Below are 21,895 nucleotides of genomic sequence, written 5' to 3'. Positions count from 1 at the left end.
TCTGAGCTAGATGATATAAGAGTTCAGAGTGAAAAACTTATGACATAGATGAAAATAGAGTAATCAGAGCGCATAAGTAATCAGAGTCACGGACAAGGTATCAGAGTCTTGGGTATCAGAGTCAAATTAGAATCACTTCAGAAGAAGTGAAATGTATTCCTTGTATTTGCCCAGTGACACATCTATGGTCATAAAGGTGGAACTCTTAAATTCTCCAAAAGAAAAATAAATCACACTAACACATCTTACACATCAAAAACTGGGTTTACTCCCCTTTTTTTGTCATAAGCAAAAAGCCTGGGGTATGAAAAACTTAGCTTGAAGTACAAGGTACTCCCCCTTAGAGAAGGTCTAAGTTTAAAGAAAATGAAAACGATGCAAGAATCAGAGTTAGGCGAAATAAATAGAAGAGTTAATGCAAGATAAGAACGTTTACCACCGGCCAAGGGAGTAAAGAGGAGGGTCAGTTACCAATAACTTAACCTCGAGAAACTGTAGGAGCATTAACTTTCAAAGAGAAAGTGAAGCCTATATAAAGCGTTGGAGAGAGAGGTAAGCTTCACAACTCGAGCAATTTTCAGTAAAAAAGAATGGCATCATACATCGTAGCACTAGAAGAGCTGAGAAAGAAAGCCTTTGAGGAGGACTTGTTCCTGAACATCAGGCATCCAGAGGGTACAAAGACCATCTCGGAGCTAACACGGACATTGCTGGAGGAGGACCTGCGTCCAGAGTTGAAGAGGGACTTGAGGGAATTTCTTGCCTTCGTTGAGGAGGTGCAAGAACTCAGCCAGCTTGAACTCAAGCTGCTGGTAGAAAAAGAGATTTTTGAAGAGAAGCTCAAGACTGCAGAAGAGATTCTGGAGAGGGATGAGCTAAAAGACAGGCTCAATAACATCCAGTATGCACTGGAGCGTCTGGAGAAGGATAGGTCAGAGCAGCGCCAGGAGTGCAGAAGAATGAGGAGGGATCCTCCATTCTAGACTTTAGGAAAAGAATGTATGATGTAAACATAAAGAAATTATGAATAAAAAGATTTTTGCAAGCATATGTGACAAAAATATATATAGATATGCATAGATAATCACAAACGAACAAAGTAGAATAAATAAAGAAAAAGAAACAGAAGTTAACAAAATAAAACAAAGTTAAAGAAAAGGAAAAGCGAAGAGATCCTAAAAACTAGGGTTTATCAGATCGACGCAGAAGTTCCATCATCATGTGCTTAATTTCAATTAGCATGGATTCATGAGTGTCAAGACGCTGTTCCATGATGTCGAGTCTGGACGAGCTTGACTGAGTAGAACTGGAAGGAACATTCTGAGCAGCTTGAGGAGCTGGAATGGAAGCAGAAGCAGCAGGAGTAAACACTACTGGTGCAAGTGCTTGACATCTAAGGGCTTCAGCCTCAGCTTCAAGTCGTTCTGCCTCTAATCTGGCTTGTTCAGCTTGAACTGTTGCTTGACGTGCAGCTTCTTCTGCTTGTTCTTTCTTTCGTTTGGCTTCTTCAATAGCTTCAAGTAGCTTATGTCTCTGTTCTTGTTCATGAAGAGCCACCCTTCTAGCAAACCTTTGCTTTGCAGCCTCGATCCTCTGACTTCCTTCTGCATGCAGGAGCTGCATCATAACTGAAACTTGAGCCACTAGCCAAGTGCCCAGATTGTTCCACTCATCAGCCACATGTTCAGCATTCTCGCTTAGGTCAGTCTGACCTTGCACATTGCGTAGCATCAAAGAGGCTTCATGATAGAAAATATTGATGCACTCAGAGAGAGATGTGGGTCGGAGGTGAGTGTAAGGAATTATGGAGAGGTTGGTTTCAGGAGAGGCTGGGTGATTGCTGCTGTGAGCTTCAGAGGCACCTTGTGGAGAGCCAATGTTAAACATGTGAGCATTTGGTTCAGAGGTTCCAAGGTGAGGTTCTGAAGTTTCAACCAGAGGATGGGGTGATCTAACTGAGGATTGGTTAGACACAGATTGTTCTGGTTCAGGTTCTGGTTGAATAGGCTCTTGTTGGTCAGGGGCAGGGTGAGCTTGTGGAGCCAAAGGGTCTGCCTCATGTAAAGGATTGGCCAAGATAGGTTCATCTGGGTCAACTAGACGTTCAGGTCTAGGGCCAGGATATCTCCTAGGGCTTGGACAAGTGAGATAATACTCTTCTAAGGTAGACACCTTTTCTTTTCTGACTTCCATGAATTTTCGAAGGGATTCAGAGTTGTTGGAAGGAGAAGAATCAACAACATTTGTTGGGAAGGATACGGGTGTAAGGGCTGTGGAAGAGTCTGTATCCGTGGTTCTGAGAGCCAGACGTTCTGATGCTCTTGGGACAGAATGATCAGAGGTTCTGGGTCCAGGTTCTGTTGGGTTAGGCTCTGGTTGCTCATGAATGATGGGTTCAGAAGTTAATGGGTTGTACGGGATGGTAATGGGAGAGGTTGGTTCTTCTGACCTAGAGGGTTGGTTCTGGAGCAAATTCCAGAGAGGTGCTTCAGTAGGGGAAGGTTGAAAAAATGAAGACCTTGGGGAATGTGGTGGAGAGGTGGTTTGTGCAGCTGGTTGGGACTCAGGAATAGGAGTGAGGGGATTTGAAGAGTGTTTGAGCATGGCTGATATGGGGAGTGCATCAAATAAATTCAAATCATCATCAGAAGCAACTGCAGACTTACTTGAATGTGCTGATGATCTTGTCACTCTGGCAGGAGGTTCAATCCTTCTGATCACTTCAGCAGCTGGTTCCACCCGAGTAGGCTTCACCACAATTCTGACCTGCTTCTTCTTCTTCTTAGGAGGACCATCCTCATTATCACCATCATCACCATCATCAGGCTTGCTGGTTTCATCATGCTTTCTCTTGGATTGACCAGCCTTCTTCTTTTTGATCAGAGGGACATCTGATGTAAGATCAAGATTTGGTCATGTGGTACAACTCTATGTTTTGATGATAACAAGTATTTATTTGTGGATGAACAACTATGATACTCTAATGTTTGTCTTGAGTGTTTTGACAAACAGGTTCTGATTCTGACACCAGAAGATATATTCGTCAGAAGTTCTGAAGATCAGAAGATCAGAGGATCAGAAGATCTGAAGAACAAAAGTTCTGAAGATCAGAAGATCAGAGGATCAGAAGCTCTGAAGATCAGAAGATCTGAAGATCAGAGGATCTGAAGATCAGAGGATCTGAGGATCAGAGGATCAGAAGATCAGAGGATCAGAAGATCTGAGGATCAGAAGATCTGAAGACCAGAAGCTCTGAGGGACCAGAGGCTCTGAAGGTTCAGAAGCTCTGAAGGTCCAGAAGCAGAAGTTACGAAGGTCAGAGGATCCAAGCTTCCCTCTGACTCTGATCACCAAGCTTCACAAGTTCCAACACGAAGCATAACTCTGATCAGAAGTCAATGGTTAAAGGCAAATGTCTCTATCGAGAAGTACAAGAGCAGTGTACTATTCTGAAATGCCTACCTACCAAAGTTCAGCCACTGCAGGTTCTGGAAGTTCCAGAAATGCCCTCCAACGGTCATATTCTCTCAACAGAAATATCCTTTGCACCTTGGACTATAAAAGGCTGAAGAAAAGAAGAAAGCAAGAGCGAGAGAAAACAAAGAGCTACAATACAAGAAAAGATTCAAGCCTCTACTTTCTTCATCTATTCTTATTTGGTTTACACTCAGCTTATTTAGAAGCAAACCTTTGTAAACACCAACCTCAAACAGTTGTTTGATTTTCCTTAAGGGACCGGGTAGGTCAGTATCCTTAAGAAGACTAAGAGAGTGAATCTTAGTGGTGATTCCTTTAGGAGATCAAGGTTGATCGGATCCTAGAGAAGACTAAGAGAGTGAATCTTAGTGATAGCTAAGTCAGTGTATTGTTAGTCACTTGTAGGTTTCAAGTGCAGTTGTAACAATTATCTGATTAGTGGATTGCCTTCATTCTAAGAAGGAAGAAATCACCTTAACGGGTGGACTGGATTAGCTTGAGGGATTTATCAAGTGAACCAGGATAAAATACTTGTGTGCTTTTCTCTTCTCTCTATCTTTATCCGCTGCACCATCTATCTTAGAGAAACTGAAAAGATTTACTTTAAATCTTAAGGGGAAAGTTTTTATATTGAAAACGCTATTCAACCCCCCCTTCTAGTCGTTTTTCACACCTTCAATTGGTATCAGAGCGCAAGTTCTGATTACCACACTTAACAGTGTTCAGTAGATCCGGGCCAGTGTGAAAAACTCATGGATTCCACCACTACTACAAGCAAATATCAATACAGTGCAAGACCACCTATCTTTGATGGTCAGAGATTTGATTTCTGGAAAGATAGAATCAAAAGCTTCTTTCTTGGCTTTGATCCTGATCTCTGGGATTTTGTTGTTGATGGCTACACCCCTCCTGTTGATGAACATGGTGTAAAGATCCCAAGGGTGAAGATGAGTGAAGATCAAAAGAAGGAATTCAGAGATCATCACAGATCAAGATCTATTCTGCAAAGTGCCATTTCATATGAAGAATATGAGAAAATTACTGATCGTGATTCCGCCAAGGGCATCTTTGAATCCTTGCAGATGTCTCATGAAGGAAACAAGAAAGTGAAAGAGACAAAGGCGTTGTCTCTAATCAAGCAGTATGAATCCTTCCAAATGGAACCTGACGAATCCATTGAGGATATGTTTTCCAGACTTCAGTTGCTCGTAGCTGGAATAAGACCTCTCAACAAAAGCTACACTACAAAAGATCATGTCATAAGGGTCATCAGAAGTCTTCCTGAAAGCTGGATGCCTTTAGTGACTTCAATAGAGCTTACAAGAGATGTTGAGCATATGAGTTTAGAAGAACTCATCAGCATACTGAAGTGTCATGAACTAAAGCGTGCTGAACATCAAGATCACAAGAAGAAGTCTATTGCCTTGAAATCCAAATCTGAAAAGGCTAAGGCTCTCCAAGAAGCATCAGAAGATTCTGATGAAGATGAGCTGACTCTGATATCCAGAAAGCTCAACTGCATCTGGAAGCACAGGCAGAGCAAATACAAAGGTTCATCAAAGGACAAAAGGCCAAAGAAGCACTTCAAGACGAAGAAGAGTCTGATGGTGACATTTGATGAATCAGAGTCAGAGGATGTTGACTCTGATGGTGAAGTCCAAGGACTCATAGCTATTGTCAAAGACAAAGGAGCAGAGACAAAGGAAGCTGTTGACTCTGACTCAGCATCAGAAGGAGATCCAGACTCTGACGATGAAAATGAGGTATTTGATTCTTTCTTAACCTCTGAACTTAAAGATGCTTTGTCTGAAATTATGGATAAATATAACTCTCTCTTGACTAAGCATAAAAGGTTGAAAAAGAATTTCTCTGCTGCCTCTGAAACTTCTGTTGAACATGAGAAAATTATTTCTGATTTGAAAAATGATAATCATGCTTTGATTAATTCTAACTCTGTGCTTAAGAATCAAATTGCTAAGTTAGAAGAAGTTATTGCCTGCGATGCCTCTGATAGTAAGCATGAATCTAAGTATGAAAAATCTTTTCAAAGATTCCTGGCTAAAAGCATAGATAGAAGCTTGATGGCTTCATTGATCTATGGCGTGAGCAGAAATGGAATGCGTGGCATTGGGTATTCTAAACCCATTAGAAATGAGCCCTCTGTGCCTAAAGCTAAATCTTTGTATGAATGCTTTGTTCCCTCTGGTACCATATTGCCTGATCCTGTACCTGCTGAAGTTGCTAAAAACCCTCGTAAAAAGGGATCTTTCTCCATGTCTAAATATCATGCAAAAATTCCTGTATATTATCCTGCTGAAAGACCCAAAGTTGTCAGAACTTCTGGGCTAACTAACAAGAAAGGACCCAGAAAGTGGGTACCTAGGGATAAGATTATATATGTTGCAGATATCTTCAATAGGTCCATCGAAACTCCAACCATGGAACCTGGACAGTGGATGCAAGCAACACATGACGGGAGAAAGGCATATGTCCCAAGATCCAAAACTTGAACCTGAAGGTGAAGTTGATCTTGGAGGCATCAGTAGAGTAAGATTTGGTCAAGTCAAAGCTAGCTGAAAAAGCTTGTAGAGATGAGCATGACCGGTTCAGAAAGTAACAAAGACTCAGAACTTGACGAACCAGAAGCAACAACATTAGAAGATGCTACTACAACTTCTGACTTGCGTCATCAGAAGAAGAGTAGGCTCCTAGCTTCTCATTCTGAAGTATCTAAAGATGAAATTTTGTCCAGAACGGAGATGTCACCAGAACCACACTTCTGCTCTCATCAGAAGATATGCTAATCAGAAGCCAAGTATCCCTTGGTATTCCTTCTGAGGGGGAGTATTTCGTCTTATGCTCTTACTATTTTTTTTTTCCCTCCACCTTCATTCTTTTTGCTTATGACAAAAAGGGGGAGAACTTATAGTATCTTGACAACTCCTATTTTATTAAGCTCAGAATCTAGATATTACTAACGTTGATATTAAGTATTAGATTCAGGGGGAGCTTAGCTCAGAATCAAGCACGAGTCTTGGATTCAGAAAGAGCAAGATAAACTATACACATCAGGATAAGTTTTAACTCTGATACCTTATACTCTGAGTGTATTCAGTTTATTTGTTTAGAGTTGTTCATCAAAATACATGGTTTTGTCATCATCAAAAAGGGGGAGATTGTAAGATCAAGATTTGGTCATGTGGTACAACTCTATGTTTTGATGATAACAAGTATTTATTTGTGGATGAACAACTATGATACTCTAATGTTTGTCTTGAGTGTTTTGACAAACAGGTTCTGATTCTGACACCAGAAGATATATTCGTCAGAAGTTCTGAAGATCAGAAGATCAGAGGATCAGAAGATCTGAAGAACAGAAGTTCTGAAGATCAGAAGATCAGAGGATCAGAAGCTCTGAAGATCAGAAGATCTGAAGATCAGAGGATCTGAAGATCAGAGGATCAGAAGATCAGAGGATCAGAAGATCTGAGGATCAGAAGATCTGAAGACCAGAAGCTCTGAGGGACCAGAGGCTCTGAAGGTTCAGAAGCTCTGAAGGTCCAGAAGCAGAACTTACGAAGGTCAGAGGATCCAAGCTTCCCTCTGACTCTGATCACCAAGCTTCACAAGTTCCAACACGAAGCATAACTCTGATCAGAAGTCAATGGTTAAAGGCAAATGTCTCTATCGAGAAGTACAAGAGCAGTGTACTATTCTGAAATGCCTACCTACCAAAGTTCAGCCACTGCAGGTTCTGGAAGTTCCAGAAATGCCCTCCAACGGTCATATTCTCTCAACAGAAATATCCTTTGCACCTTGGACTATAAAAGGCTGAAGAAAAGAAGAAAGCAAGAGCGAGAGAAAACAAAGAGCTGCAATACAAGAAAAGATTCAAGCCTCTACTTTCTTCATCTATTCTTATTTGGTTTACACTCAGCTTATTTAGAAGCAAACCTTTGTAAACACCAACCTCAAACAGTTGTTTGATTTTCCTTAAGGGACCGGGTAGGTCAGTATCCTTAAGAAGACTAAGAGAGTGAATCTTAGTGGTGATTCCTTTAGGAGATCAAGGTTGATCGGATCCTAGAGAAGACTAAGAGAGTGAATCTTAGTGATAGCTAAGTCAGTGTATTGTTAGTCACTTGTAGGTTTCAAGTGCAGTTGTAACAATTATCTGATTAGTGGATTGCCTTCATTCTAAGAAGGAAGAAATCACCTTAACGGGTGGACTGGATTAGCTTGAGGGATTTATCAAGTGAACCAGGATAAAATACTTGTGTGCTTTTCTCTTCTCTCTATCTTTATCCGCTGCACCATCTATCTTAGAGAAACCGAAAAGATTTACTTTAAATCTTAAGGGGAAAGTTTTTATATTGAAAACGCTATTCAACCCCCCCTTCTAGTCGTTTTTCACACCTTCATCTGATTCCTCAGAAGATTCTTCTTGGATCATCTTCCTCTGAGCTTTCTTTTTGATAGGAGAAGGAAACTCTGGAGCTGGCGGCAGTCTGCTGAAGAATTCATCGAGATCAATTTCAAAGCCTTGAGCCCTTAGGTCTTCAACATAGCACCTAATGGCTTCAGGATTGTCAGCCTGTGTCCACAAAGGGTAGTCATTTAGGGGCGCCCTTCTACTTCTGATCTCAGAAGATGTGTCTTCATGGGCAGGAGCAATCTTCTTCTTGACTAGGCCCATTTTCTTTAGAGAATTTGCAGTGAAGACATCACTGACAATAGTGGTCAGTTCCTCTGTGCATCCAGCATTTACCAGATCTTGAATGAGGCCACTCTCAATGAAGAGATCAGACAACAGTCTCCCAAATGGAATATACTTGATTGCTGACTTGATGGAGGCAGTGGTACGAGACTTCCGGATACACTCCTTCAAGTAGGAGAACAGGAAGTAGGGAAGGCAAATCTTCTTCTTGTCTTGGATGAAGAACAACATCGCCTTCTGGTTGAAGTTGATGTAGTCTGGGGAACTGCCCTTTGGTCTCTGGTTTATGCAGTGGAGCAAAATCTTGTGCCAGATCCTGAGCTTGGGATGAAGGTCCATCACTTTGTAATTCGTCTTGCCCGGTTTGTAATTGGTGTACAGGGCCTTGTTGGTCTCATCCTTTGTCTTGGGTTTCAACTTTGATTCAGTAAACTGGAAACGATACCCAAAAGCAGTTTCTGCACCCAGCAGGTTCACGAAAGACTTCTCTGTGATGATGATCTTTCTTCCAAGAATGTGAGATACCACCTGAGTATCATCGCAGTCGGCGTGCTTCCAGAATTCCTTGATAAGTTTATCATACACCGGTCCTCGAAGCCTGTTGAAGTAATTTCCCCAACCTTGAACTTGGACTTCAGGACGAAGATCATACCCATTCGTAGCAAGGTTGTCGAGGTCGAATCTCCATTCTGCCAGAACTTGAAGTTCCTCAGGAGCATATACGCAGTGAACGGCACAGCCCCGTTCTGCAATCGGAATAATCTGCTCTTGAGCTTGACCTTGATCTTGAGTCGGATTCTCAGGACCCCTTTGACCTGTTGCTAGACCAACTACCATATGAGGGAACTGGGTTGCATCTGCAGTAGCTCTTCTGGTTTGACTCACCATTTTTGGAGCGGTTGAAGGTTTAGGTAGAAGATGAAGGTTGAAAGATGAAGAGAGATCGAGAGAGAAATCGAGGATAAGCGGTTTTGAAATAGCAAGAGAGAGAGAGTAAAAACCGAAAGTGAAGGAGATCGTGTGTGTATAGTGGGTTTTGACAAATAACCGTTGTTGATTCAAAAAGCAACTTAAAATCAACGGTTGAAAATTAAAGATAGATAGTAACAGTAAATACACATATCACACACAGGAGAGAAGCACATCTACACGCAATCATGACAGACTGTCACACAGGCACAAGGAACTATGCATCAGAAATACTGACACACGTGTTGCTGTCTCAGCTTCAGAGTCAGTACCAATGGGTACACACACTCTGATTGAGTTACCTTCTGGACTAGACATCTTCTGATCAAGAAGTATCATAGTCAAAGGTTCTGATCCATCTTCACTCTGGACAAAAGTCCATGTTCAGATTTTTCAGAATAAAATTAAATCTATCCTCTGCTAAGGGCTTTGTAAAGATATCTGCCCATTGATGGTCAGTATCAACAAACTTCAGAAGAAGTACGCCCTTCTGTACATAATCTCTAATAAAGTGATACTTTACCTCAATGTGCTTTGCCCTTGAATGCAAGATAGGATTCTTACTCAATGAGATTGCAGCAGTGTTATCACAATAGATTGGGATATTGCTCTCAAGGATCTGATAATCCTCCAGCTGATGTTTCATCCAGAGCATCTGAGTGCTGCATATTGCTGCTGAGATATATTCTGCCTCTGCAGTTGATAGTGCAATGGTTGATTGCCTCTTGCTTGCCCATGAGACTAGATTGCTTCCCAGAAATTGACAATTTCCAGAAGTACTTTTTCTCTCTGTTCTATCTCCAGCATAATCAGCATCACAATAACCTGAAAGCTTATACTCTGATGTTTTCTTATACATCAAGCCAAGGTTAGTGGTGCCTTTCAGATACCTTAGGATCCTCTTAACAGCAGTTAAGTGGGTTTCCCTTGGATCTGATTGGAAACGAGCACATAAATGAACACTAAATAGTATGTCTGGCCTAGATGCAGTTAAGTATAGAAGTGAACCTATCATGCCACGATAGAGCTTCTGACATACTTTACCACTTTTATCTTCTTTCTCTAGAATGCATGTAAGATGCATTGGAGTCTTGCCCACTGTAGATTCCAGCATATTGAACTTCTTCAGAAGTTCTTTAGTGTACTTGCTCTGATGGATATATGTTCCTTCTGGTGTTTGATCAACTTGTATTCCCAGAAAGTACTTTAATTCTCCCATCATACTCATCTCAAATTCAGCCTGCATCATCTCAGAAAATTCTTTGCAAAGAGATTGATTAGCAGAACCAAATATAATATCATCAACATAAATTTGCACAATTAAGATATCATCTTTATAAGTCTTGCAAAAAAGAGTTGTATCTACTTTACCCCTTACAAACTCATTCTCCAGAAGGAATGAGCTGAGTCTCTCATACCATGCTCTGGGAGCTTGCTTCAGACCATAGAGTGACTTCTTCAATTTAAACACATGGTCTGGTTTCTTCTCATCTTCAAAACCTGGGGGTTGATGAACATAGACTTCCTCTGAAATATAACCATTTAGGAAGGCACTCTTCACGTCCATCTGATGTAGAACTATGTTGTGATTCACTGAAAAAGAGATCAACAGTCTGATTGCCTCCAGTCTTGCTACTGGAGCAAATGTTTCAGTGTAGTCTATTCCTTCCTGCTGGCTGTAGCCTTGAGCAACTAGCCTTGCCTTGTTTCTGACTACATCTCCTTTCTCATTCAGCTTGTTTCTGAATACCCATTTTGTTCCAATTACATGGACACTCTCAGGCTTCTTCATTAAGCTCCAAACATCGTTTTTGGAGAATTGATTCAATTCTTCTTCCATAGCCAGAATCCAATCCTTGTCCTGAAGAGCTTCATCTATGGACTTGGGTTCAATTAAGGACACCAATCCTTTCAGACTGAGCAAGGTCTCTTCAGAGGGTCTGAAGGCTGATCTGGTTCTGACTGGTTCGTCTTTGTTGCCCAGAATCAATTCCTTAGGGTGAGCTGCAGTGATTCTGCTCTTCTTCAGAGTTTGTGAGTTAGAGGGACCAGCTTCTTCCTCTGGTTCATCTTCCTCTGGCTCAGCTTCCTCTGGAGCTTTGCCTTTGTCAGAAACATTAATGCTTAAATCTGCAAACTTCTCAACTAGCTTTGACTGGTCAGAGTCAAGCTTATCGTCAAATCTAACATGAATAGATTCTTCAATAGTCTTAGCATCAGTATTATAAAATCTAAAACCTTTAGATCTCTCAGAATAACCAAGTAATAGACACTTAGAAGACTTAGCGTCAAATTTATGCAATCTATCCTTAGTATTGAGAACATAACAAACACAGCCAAAAGGATGAAAATAAGAAATGTTGGGTTTTATGTTCTTCCACAATTCATAAGGAGTCTTATTCAGAATTGGTCTCACAGAGATTCTGTTCTGAATGTAACATGCTGTATTTACTGCCTCTGCCCAAAAGTGCTTAGCCATGCCAGTTTCTTGGAGCATGGTTCTAGCCATCTCCTGAAGAGTTCTGTTCTTCCTCTCAACAACACCATTTTTTTGAGGAGTTCTGGGACAAGAGAAATCATGTGCAATTCCATAGGAATCAAACAGACTCTCAAACTTGTCATTCTCAAACTCTCCACCATGGTCACTTCTGACACGCACAATCCTACAAGCCTTCTCGTTTTGCACTTGAGCAATGAAGGTAGAGAACACAGCATGAGACTCATCCTTGCGGGTTAGAAACTTTACCCATGTCCAGCGGCTATAGTCATCAACGATAACCATCCCATATCTCTTGCCACCTATAGACTCAGTTTTCACTGGTCCAAAAAGGTCGATATGCAGAAGTTCCAACGGCCTTGAGGTTGAGACAACATTCTTTGCCTTGAAAGGGACTTTTGTGAATTTGCCTTTCTGACATGCTTCACAAAGAGCGTCTGAAGCGAACTTCAGATTGGGTAAGCCCCTGACAAGGTTTAGCTTGCTCAGCTGAGAAATCTTTCTCATACTGGCATGCTCTAACCGTCTATGCCATACCCACTGCTCTTCATTAACAGACAGAAGGCACTTCACATTCTGAGCCTCCAACTCAGATAATCTGATCTTATAAATGTTGTTCTTCCTCTTGCTGTTAAACAGAACAGGGCCATCGATTTGACTTACAGCCCGGCAGGACTTTTGATTGAATATAACATCATAACCCTTGTCAGCTAATTGACTTATATACAATAAGTTATGTGTTAAGCCGTCTACCAATAACACATTATCAATGCATGGACTACTATCTACACAAATAGTACCAGTACCAACAATTTTACCCTTTTCATTTCCTCCAAAGCCAACTTCTCCTCCAGGCTTAAGTTTCAGCTCTCGGAACATACGCCTTTCTCCCGTCATGTGACGCGAGCATCCACTATCCAGATACCATGATTGGTGTTTCAGTGGAGCTATCAAGGATATCTGCAACATAGATAATCTTGTCCTTAGGTACCCACTTTCTGGGTCCTCTCTTGTTAGTTACCCCAGAGGTTCTGATCACCTTGGGTGTCTCAACATGATATTTTAAAGGAATATTTGCATGATATTTAGTCATAGAGAAGGATCCCTTTTTAAGAGGGTTTTTAGCAACTTTAGCAGGTAAAGGATCAGGCAATATGGTACCTGAGGGAACAAAGCATTCATACAAGGATTTAGCTTTAGACACAGAGGGCTCATTTCTAATTGGTTTAGAATAGCTGCTTACGCCATAGATCATTGAAGCCATTAAGCTTCTATCCACGCTTTTAGCTAGGAATCTTTGAAAAGACTTTTCATACTTAGACTCATTTCTACAATCAGAGGCATCACAGGCAACAATTTCTTCTAACTTAGCAATCTGGTTCTTAAGCACAGAGTTAGAATTGATCAAAGCATGATTATCATTTTTCAAATCAGAAATAATTTTCTCATGTTCAGAAGGAGTCTTGGAAACAGCAGATAAGTCCTTTTTCAGCTTCTTATGCTTAGACAATAAGGAGTTATATTTATCCATGATATCAGACAAAGCATGTTTCAGTTCAGAGGTAGAGAAAGAAGCGATTACCTCATTTTCATCGTCTGAGTTAGGATCTCCTTCTGATTCTGAGTCAGAGTCAACAGCTCCCTTTGACTCTACTTCCTTGTCTTTGACAATAGCCATGAGTCCTTGGACTTCACCATCAGAGTCAACATCCTCTGACTCTGATTCATCAAATGTCACCATCAGACTCTTCTTTGTCTTGAAGTGCTTCTTTGGCTTCTTGTCCTTCTTCAACTTTGGACAGTCACTTTTGTAGTGCCCTGATTCTTTGCACTCAAAGCATGTTACTTCCTTAAGTGAGGACTTCTTCTGACCTAAGGATTCAGACTTTCCTTTTGCCTTTCCAGAGCCTTTGTATTTGCTCTGCCTGTGCTTCCAGATGCGATTGAGTCTCTTGGAGATCAGAGTCAGCTCATCTTCATCAGAATCTTCTGATGCTTCTTCAGATTCCTCTTCTTCAGCTTGAAGAGCTTTTGACTTCTCAGCCTTAGCCTTTTCAGATTTAGATTTCAAGGCTATGGACTTTTTCCTCAGATCTTGCATCTCTGAGCGCTTCAGCTCATGGCATTTCAAAATGCTGATGAGTTCTTCTAAACTCATATTCTCAACATCTCTCGTGAGCTCTATTGAAGTCACTAAAGGCATCCAACTTTCAGGAAGACACCTGATGACCCTTATGACATGATCTTTTGTTGTGTAGCTCTTGTTGAGAGGTCGTATGCCAGCTACAAGCAACTGAAATCTGGAGAACATTTCTTCAATGGACTCATTTGGCTCCATGATGAAGGATTCATACTTTTGGATCAAAGACAATGCATTTGATTCTTTGACTTTCTTGTTTCCTTCATGAGACATCTTCAGAGATTCGAAAATTCCTTTCGCAAACTCACGATCTGTAATCTTCTGGTACTCTTCATAGGAAATAGCACTTAGAAGAATTGCTCTTGCTTTGTGATGTTGTGAGTACAGCTTCTTTTGATCTGCAGTCATCTCTGACCTTGGGATCTTCTTGCCATCTGCATCAACTGGACGCTCGTAGCCATGCACAATAATATCCCAGAGATCTGCATCGAAACCCAGAAAGAAACTTTCCAGTCTATCTTTCCAATATTCGAACCTTTGACCGTCGAACATAGGAGGCTTTGCATTGTAACCATCTCTTTGAGTTTCACTGGTGGTGGCAGCCATTGTTTTTCACACCGGCCCGGATCACTGAACACTGTTAGGTGTGGTAATCAGAACTTGCGCTCTGATACCAATTGAAGGTATGAAAAACGGTAGAAAGGGGGGGTTTGAATAACGTTTTCAGTATAAAGCTTCCACCTTAAAGATTTTGACAAATCTTTCGAGAACTTAAGTGCTAAAGATAAGAGATAGAGAAGCACACAAGGATTTTATCCTGGTTCACTTGATAAATCACTCAAGCTACTCCAGTCCACCCGTTAAGGTGATTTCTTCCTTCTTAGAATGAAGGCAATCCACTAATCAGGTAAGAGTTACAACTGCACTTGAAACCTACAAGTGACTAACGATTACACTGACTTAGCTCACACTAAGATTCACTCTCTTAGTCTTCTCTAGGATCCGATCAACCTTGATCTCCTAAAGGAACTAAACAAACTGTTTATCAAAGAATTGTTTACAAGAGATTTGCTTCTAAAAAGCTAATAGTAAACTCAATGAATTTCAGATGAAAGAAAGCTTAGAAGAATTTGAATATGTCTTGCGCGTATATGAATGCTTCTAGCCGCTTCTTTCAGTCTTCAGCCTCTTTATATACTCCAAGGATTAGGGTTGAGCGTTGCATGGAAAATGCTACCGTTGGAGGGCAGTTCTGGAAAATCCAGCTTCTGCTATGTCTGAGACTGTTAGGTAGGTCGTCAGGAAGGTACAGTTGCTTTTGTACTTGGATAGCGACTTGACCTTTAAACCTAGGAGACTTCTGATCAGGGGAATGCTTCATATTGGAACTTGCGAAGCCGGTTGATCAGAGTCAGAGGGAAAGCCCAGATCCTCTGACCATTGTTTCTTCTGATTCTGAACTCAGAGGGAAGTACATGGTCTTCAGAGTATCTTGCTTCTGGACATAAGAATTTCACTAATCAGCTTCTGGATCTTCAAAGTCTTCTACACCATCAGAATATCTGAGCCTTCAGTGTTTCTTGGTTATCAGACTTTCTGGATCTTCAGAACTTCTAGTGACTGAGTCCACATCAGAGTTTGTATAACTTCAGAACTTCTGAAGCTTTTCCACTGTTCATACTGAACATGGTGAATGCGAAAGCGTTGCTTGGGTCGCTCTTTAACACAGTGCTTCTGATTTGTGTGAGATTGAGTTGAGGTCAGAGCCTGTAGATAGCACACTCAGAAAAACACGTTAGAGTACCACAATTGTTCATATCAAAAGGTTAACTTGTAATCATCAAAACATAGAGTTGTACTACTAGATCAAAACTTGATCTTACATCTTCGTATCGCATACTTTGCAAGTCGCATACTGTGTATTTGTACTCGTACCACGTGCCGGAGCCTATGACAAACCTAGTAACTATGGACTGTACCTATATGTTTGGGTTGGGTTTTTACTAAGAATGAGACATATTTGCCATTGCAACATGCTATTCGATCACGCCGCAACACTGCAATGTCCGCAACTGCAGTGCCTGCAACCGCTACCGCAGCCACAATTTAAAACCCTAGCAAAGTTAGATTTATAAGCTTAATCATTTTTTAGGCCAACACAATTAAATCTCAAAATAAATCAATAAATATAATTTTGAGATATTATATAAAATATAATTTAATTATATGATTTTATTTATTTAAATAGATATGGCTATTAAGCTTAAAAAACTTTTGGAATGACTTGAACTCACCTCTCTTTTATCTAAATAGCTTTTTTAAAAAATCCTAAGCCTAGTTTATTAGATTTGGCATGGAATCATATGACATTGAGTCTGATATAGGCTAGACCATATATTTCTATTGACAGTTTAGTTCACTTCAATCTCTAAATGAGATAAAATAAAGGGAAAAGAAAGGGAGATGTAGAAGAAGGAGAGGAGGCCATAAGTAATTAATAATAGTAGTAGTTTAGAAGAAAAAAATTGGTACATTGGAAAGATAAATGACACCCTCGAGAGATTGATCTCTGGACCTTCCCCTCCCCAACTCACATATTTCCCAACTCTTACTAGTTGAGCTATTTATAGTTTAGAAATTGAACATGAATTATTAATAAATTCTATTAAAAGTTAATAAAATATTAATGTAGGAATTATTTTACCCAATTTATAAAATGTTAAAATCTAGCTCGTGACTAAGTCGCACGTGAGCTCAACTTCAAGTTCTAACCTATTTCTATTTATTTTCCCACTAAATACGTACTACTACATTTTTTTTTGATAAGCCAAAAAAATATATTGAATGAAGTACAAGGGGTATTTCAACCCAATACATGAGGATGAGAAAAATAGCGGAAGAAAATACAACCCAGAACAAAAAGAAAAACCCCCTCCCCAAGGAAGCACAGCTTAGTAGAATATGCCTCGTTAAAACCTTTTCCGAAAAACCCCCTTGAGAAAAACCTGGAGAAGAAAAAAGAGTACACATTCTAGAAAGCAATAGCAACACTTCCAAGGGGAATTACAAAGCCCACCCACAAAATGAAAATACAATCAGATCATTAACACCCATAGACATACTATCACCAACAATGTCAAAGACAAAGCCTTCAAACCAATACAACAACCATGGAAATCGAGCAGCACGTGACATGAGTCCTTAGAGTCCACCATGACTTGGGAGGAATGGAAAAGCTTCAACAATTGCAACCGCCCACATATATTCTTAAACCAACCAGGCAAGAGTAAGACCCAGCAATGCAGAAATAGAATTCTTGCCAATTTCAACACTGAGCATGTAGAACTAGGAATTAACCCACCAAAACTTCTCCACTAAAGCCACTGCTTCATCCCCCATTCTGCAGAGACCTGAAAATCACAAGGAGAAGGCACAAACAACATACTTCAGAACGTTAATGCTGTGAGAGTTTGTGAACAATGTAAAATGTTGAATACAATCTGATTCTCATTCAATAAAAACCTCAGTATTTATACAATGACTCAACAACTAACATACTCTAACTAACTTGAAAGACTAACTCAACAGAGCTTGGGCCCAACTACACCTATATTACAAACAGCCCAAGCCCACATACAACTAACACCCTCCCTTAAACTGAACTTACTTCAAGTAAGACAGTTTAACTTCAACTGATCACAACTACACATGCCTAACTTCCTTCTAAGTCTTACAAAAGAATCAACCTTCAAAGGTTTAGTCATGATATCAGAAACCTGCTCATCTGTACTGCAATGCTCAAGTTCTATCTTGCCATCCTGAACCAAGTCCCTTAAGAAATGGTACCTCACATCTATATGTTTACTTCTTCCATGTAGAACTGGATTCTTGGACAGCTTAATTGCAGAGCTATTGTCACAGAAGATCTTAGAACAATGGCTTTGAGATGAGCCAAGATTGTCCAGAATTCTTCTAAGCCAGATGCACTGACAAGCACACATGGCAGCTGCAATAAACTCTGCTTCAGTGGTAGAGAGACTTACCACTGCTTGCTTCTTGGAAGACCAAGCAATTGAACCAGTTCCCAGAAGAAAGACATAGCCTGAGGTACTTCTGCGATCATCAAAATCCCCTGCATAATCACTATCAGTGAAAGCCACAAGATCTTCATTTCCCTTCCTGTTATACAAAATTCCCAGATCAATAGTTCCATTCAAATATCTGAAAATCCTCTTAACTGCCAACAGATGCAACTCAGTAGGTTTTTCCATGTATCTGCTAACCAGACATACAACATACATGAGATCAGGCCTAGTAGCAGTAAGGTACATCAAGCTCCCAACCATTTGCTTATATTGAGTAGCATCCACCTCTAAGCCACCTCCTCCTTTAGTCAACTTGCTGCCTGGTACCACTGGATTTCCAACTGCATTGTTGTTCTACATTCCAAACTTCTCCAGTATTCCTCTAGCATACTTCCCTTGACTTATGAAAATCCCCTCAGAATTTTGTATCACCTCTACACCAAGAAAATAGCTCATCTTGCCAAGGTCACTCATATCAAACTCACTTTTCATTGATCTCTTGAATGCCTCAATCATTGACATACTGCTGCCAGTAAAAATAAGATCATCAACATAGAGGCTCACAATCAGAATCATACCCTCCTCATCATGCTTAACAAACAAAGTATGTTCTGAAGGACACTTTATGAACCTTTCTTTGAGGAAATAGGACTCAATTTTACTGTACCAAGCTCTTGGAGCTTGCCTCAAACCATACAATTCCTTTTTCAATTTATACACCTTAAACTCTTCCCCTTCTTCTGAAAACCCAGTGGCTGATCAACATACACTGTTTCCCCTAACTCTCCATGTAAAAATGCACTTTTAACATCAAGCTGAAATACACTCCATCCTCTTATTGCAGCAAGAGCCAAGATGGCCCTGATTGTGTCCCACCTAGCTACTGGTGCAAACACTTCAGTGAAGTCAATACCATGTTGCTGAGCATACCCTTTTGCTACTAGTCGAGCCTTATATTTCTCTACTTCCCCCTTCTTATTGTACTTGGTCTTAAAAACCCATTTAACTCCAATACTCTTTGCTTTATCTGGTAAAACGACTAAATCCCAAGTATTATTCTTCTCAATTGATTCCATCTCTTTTTCCATTGCCTTCCTCCATTTCTCATCACTAACAACCTCCTGAAATGAGGAAGGATCAGTCAAGGATGCCAGAACATTGAGGCTAAAATTCTCATCATCTAACTCTTCTCCACTTATAAACTCTCTCATCCAAGTAGGCTGAACTACATTTCTTCTTTCTCGTCCTGATGAAGTTCCAGGCATTTCAGTTGCTGTGCTAGAAGACTCAACACTTCTTGTATTTCCCACAGTAGGATCTGAAGCAGCTTGACTTTCAGTTTGTAAGTCTGCCTCAGGTGATTGCCCTCCGGTGTCACCATTGGTACCATTATTTTCATCACTTAAATCATCAATATCAGCTGTTGTATCCTTTCCTGAGTGCCAATCCCACTTATCATCCTCATCAAATACCACATCCCTGCTTACAATAATCTTCTTTGTAACTGGATCCAGAAGTTTGTATGCCTTTGATTCTTCACTTACTCCAAGCAAAACACATTTGATGCTCCTATTGTCAAGCTTCTTCCTGTTGTTCTCAGGAACATGTGCATGAGCAGTACAACCAAATACCCTAAAGAAATGGACTGAAGGCTTCACATTACTCCATGCTTCCTCAGGTGTTACATCTTTAACTGCCACAGTAGGACTTCTGTTTTGAACATAGACTGCCCAATTCACTGCTTCAGGCCAATACTCCTTTGGAATTTCCTTCTCAGAGAGCATACTTCTGACCATATTCATGATGGTTCTATTTTTCCTTTCAGCCACCCCATTTTGTTGAGGGGTGTAGGATGCTGTCAGCTGCCTCTTGATCCCATGCAAGTTGCAGAAATTATCAAAATCCTTGGATGTGAACTCCCCACCTCTATCAGTTCTCAAGCAACCAATAGTTTCCCCTGATTCCTTTTCAATAACTGCTTTGAACTTCTTAAACACTTCTAGAGCAGAAGACTTCTCAGCTAGGAAATACACCCAGGTTTTTCTACAAAAATCATCAATGAATGTGATGAAATATCTCATCTTACTGTTAGATTCTGGCTGTATGGGACCACATATGTCAGCATGGATCAATTGTAGCCTTCTTTGTGCTCTCCAATTTCTCTTTTGTGGGAAAGGATCTCTGTGCTGCTTCCCTTTAAGACAATCACAGCAAATGCTCCCAGTTCCACTAAGTGTGGGCAAGCCTCTTACCATTGATTTCTGAGAGAGAGTTTTCAGACCACTTAAACCAAGATGCCCATATCTTCTATGCCACAGAACTAAATCATCATCAATGGACACCTTGTAACAGCTAGGGGTAATGACATTAGCCAAGACAGCAGACATTCTATTGGAGGACATTTTCGATTGCATAATGAGTCCTTTAACAGGGTGATAGACTCTACACCAACCCTCCTGAAATACCACATTCAAACCTTTCTCCTGTAATTGTCCTACACTTAGCAAATTGTTCTTTAACTCAGGAATGTAATAGACTTCAGTTATTACTTGGTTCAACCCAGCAATTTGCAATCTAATGTCTCATTTTTCTTTCACAGTCATCTTGGAATCATCACCCAATTTAACAGTTGTGGAGAAATCTTCATCTATCTCATGAAACCAATCTCTAACACCACACATATGATTACTACAGCCTGAATCAAAGAACCATACCTTTCTTTATGAGATTTCACTTCTGTGTGTGCCATGAGTAAAAGTTCTTCTTCATCGTCTTCCATTTCAGCGTAGTTTGCACTCTCCTCCCATCTAGGACACTCATACTGGAAGTGACCCAATTTGTGGCACTTGTAACATTCGACCGTTTCTTTGTTGAAATTGCCTCTTCCCCGACCTCTGCCACCTCTTCCAGATCTTCCTCGACCTCTACCAGTAAATTTTCCAGAATTTGACACCTTCAATGCTTGTTCTTCCTCCTTGTAGCCACACATTCTCTGCTCATGAACCAGTAAGCTACTCTGCAATTGGTCAATTGTAAGAGTACCCACATCATTTGACTCCTCAATTGAACAAACCACATAGTTGAATTTCTCAGTCATGGACCTCAAGATCTTCTCCACAATCGAGGTCTCTGTGATTGCCTCTCCCTGTATCTTCATCTTGTTGGCAATTACCAGGGTTCTTGAGAAATACTCGTTCACAGTCTCTCCTTCTTTCATTCCCAGCACTTCAAATTCACGCCTTAGAGCTTGCAATTGAGCCCTCTTCACCTTGGTGGATCCTTGACACTTCTGCTTCATGGAATCCCAAATGTCTTTTGCAGAATCTTTGCAGAGAATGGTCTCCATGATGTTCCTCTCGATTGATTGAAACAGATAATTCTTGGCCTTGAGGTCCTTCAATTTTGCTTCCTCATGTGCCTTTGTTTGCTCCGGAGTTGGATTCTGAGGAAGTGCAGGAATCCCTGATTCAATCAATCCCCAATACTCCTTTGATCGCAGCAGATTATCCATGAGCATAGCCCAGTGATCATAGAATCCATCGAATTCGGGAACCGATGGTTGCAGAAAGGTTGATTCCTTCGATTGATCTGCCATGTTTGCCTCTTCTTCGCTCTTCTTGATCAAGCTTCTTGATTGGTCTTTCTCTTCTCCGCCAAGATCCCAATTGTTCTTCTCTACTCAGCGGTTCTCTTCTCCGCCAAGAACCCAGTCGTTCTTCTCTACTCAGCGGTGATCAAGCTTCTTGATCGTTCCTCTTTCTCTTCTCTGCACTTTCCTTCATTCAATCACTCCCTTCCGATGGAACTGCGGTTCTATGGTTCAGGCCCCTTGCGGAGCTCTGATACCAAATGTGAGAGTTTGTGAACAATGTAAAATGCTGAATACAATCTGATTCTCATTCAATAGAAACCTCAGTATTTATACAATGACTCAACAACTAACATACTCTAACTAACTTGAAAGACTAACTCAACAGAGCTTGGGCCCAACTACACCTATATTACAAACA

At 40.6% G+C, this 21,895-nt stretch overlaps 1 protein-coding gene across 1 annotated transcript; it reads right to left on the bottom strand.

The window, feature by feature from the left end:
* Positions 1-17,468: 17,468 nt before the first annotated feature.
* Positions 17,469-18,146, bottom strand: LOC130743529 (secreted RxLR effector protein 161-like). Its single transcript, XM_057595778.1, has one exon. The coding sequence runs from the start codon at positions 18,144-18,146 to the stop codon at positions 17,469-17,471; it is 678 nt and encodes a 225-aa protein (XP_057451761.1).
* Positions 18,147-21,895: the final 3,749 nt, after the last annotated feature.

The sequence above is a fragment of the Lotus japonicus genome, chromosome 3 (genome assembly GCF_012489685.1).
Source record: "Lotus japonicus ecotype B-129 chromosome 3, LjGifu_v1.2".
Lineage (NCBI taxonomy): Eukaryota > Viridiplantae > Streptophyta > Magnoliopsida > Fabales > Fabaceae > Lotus > Lotus japonicus.
This window is presented reverse-complemented; position numbering and strand designations above follow the sequence as displayed.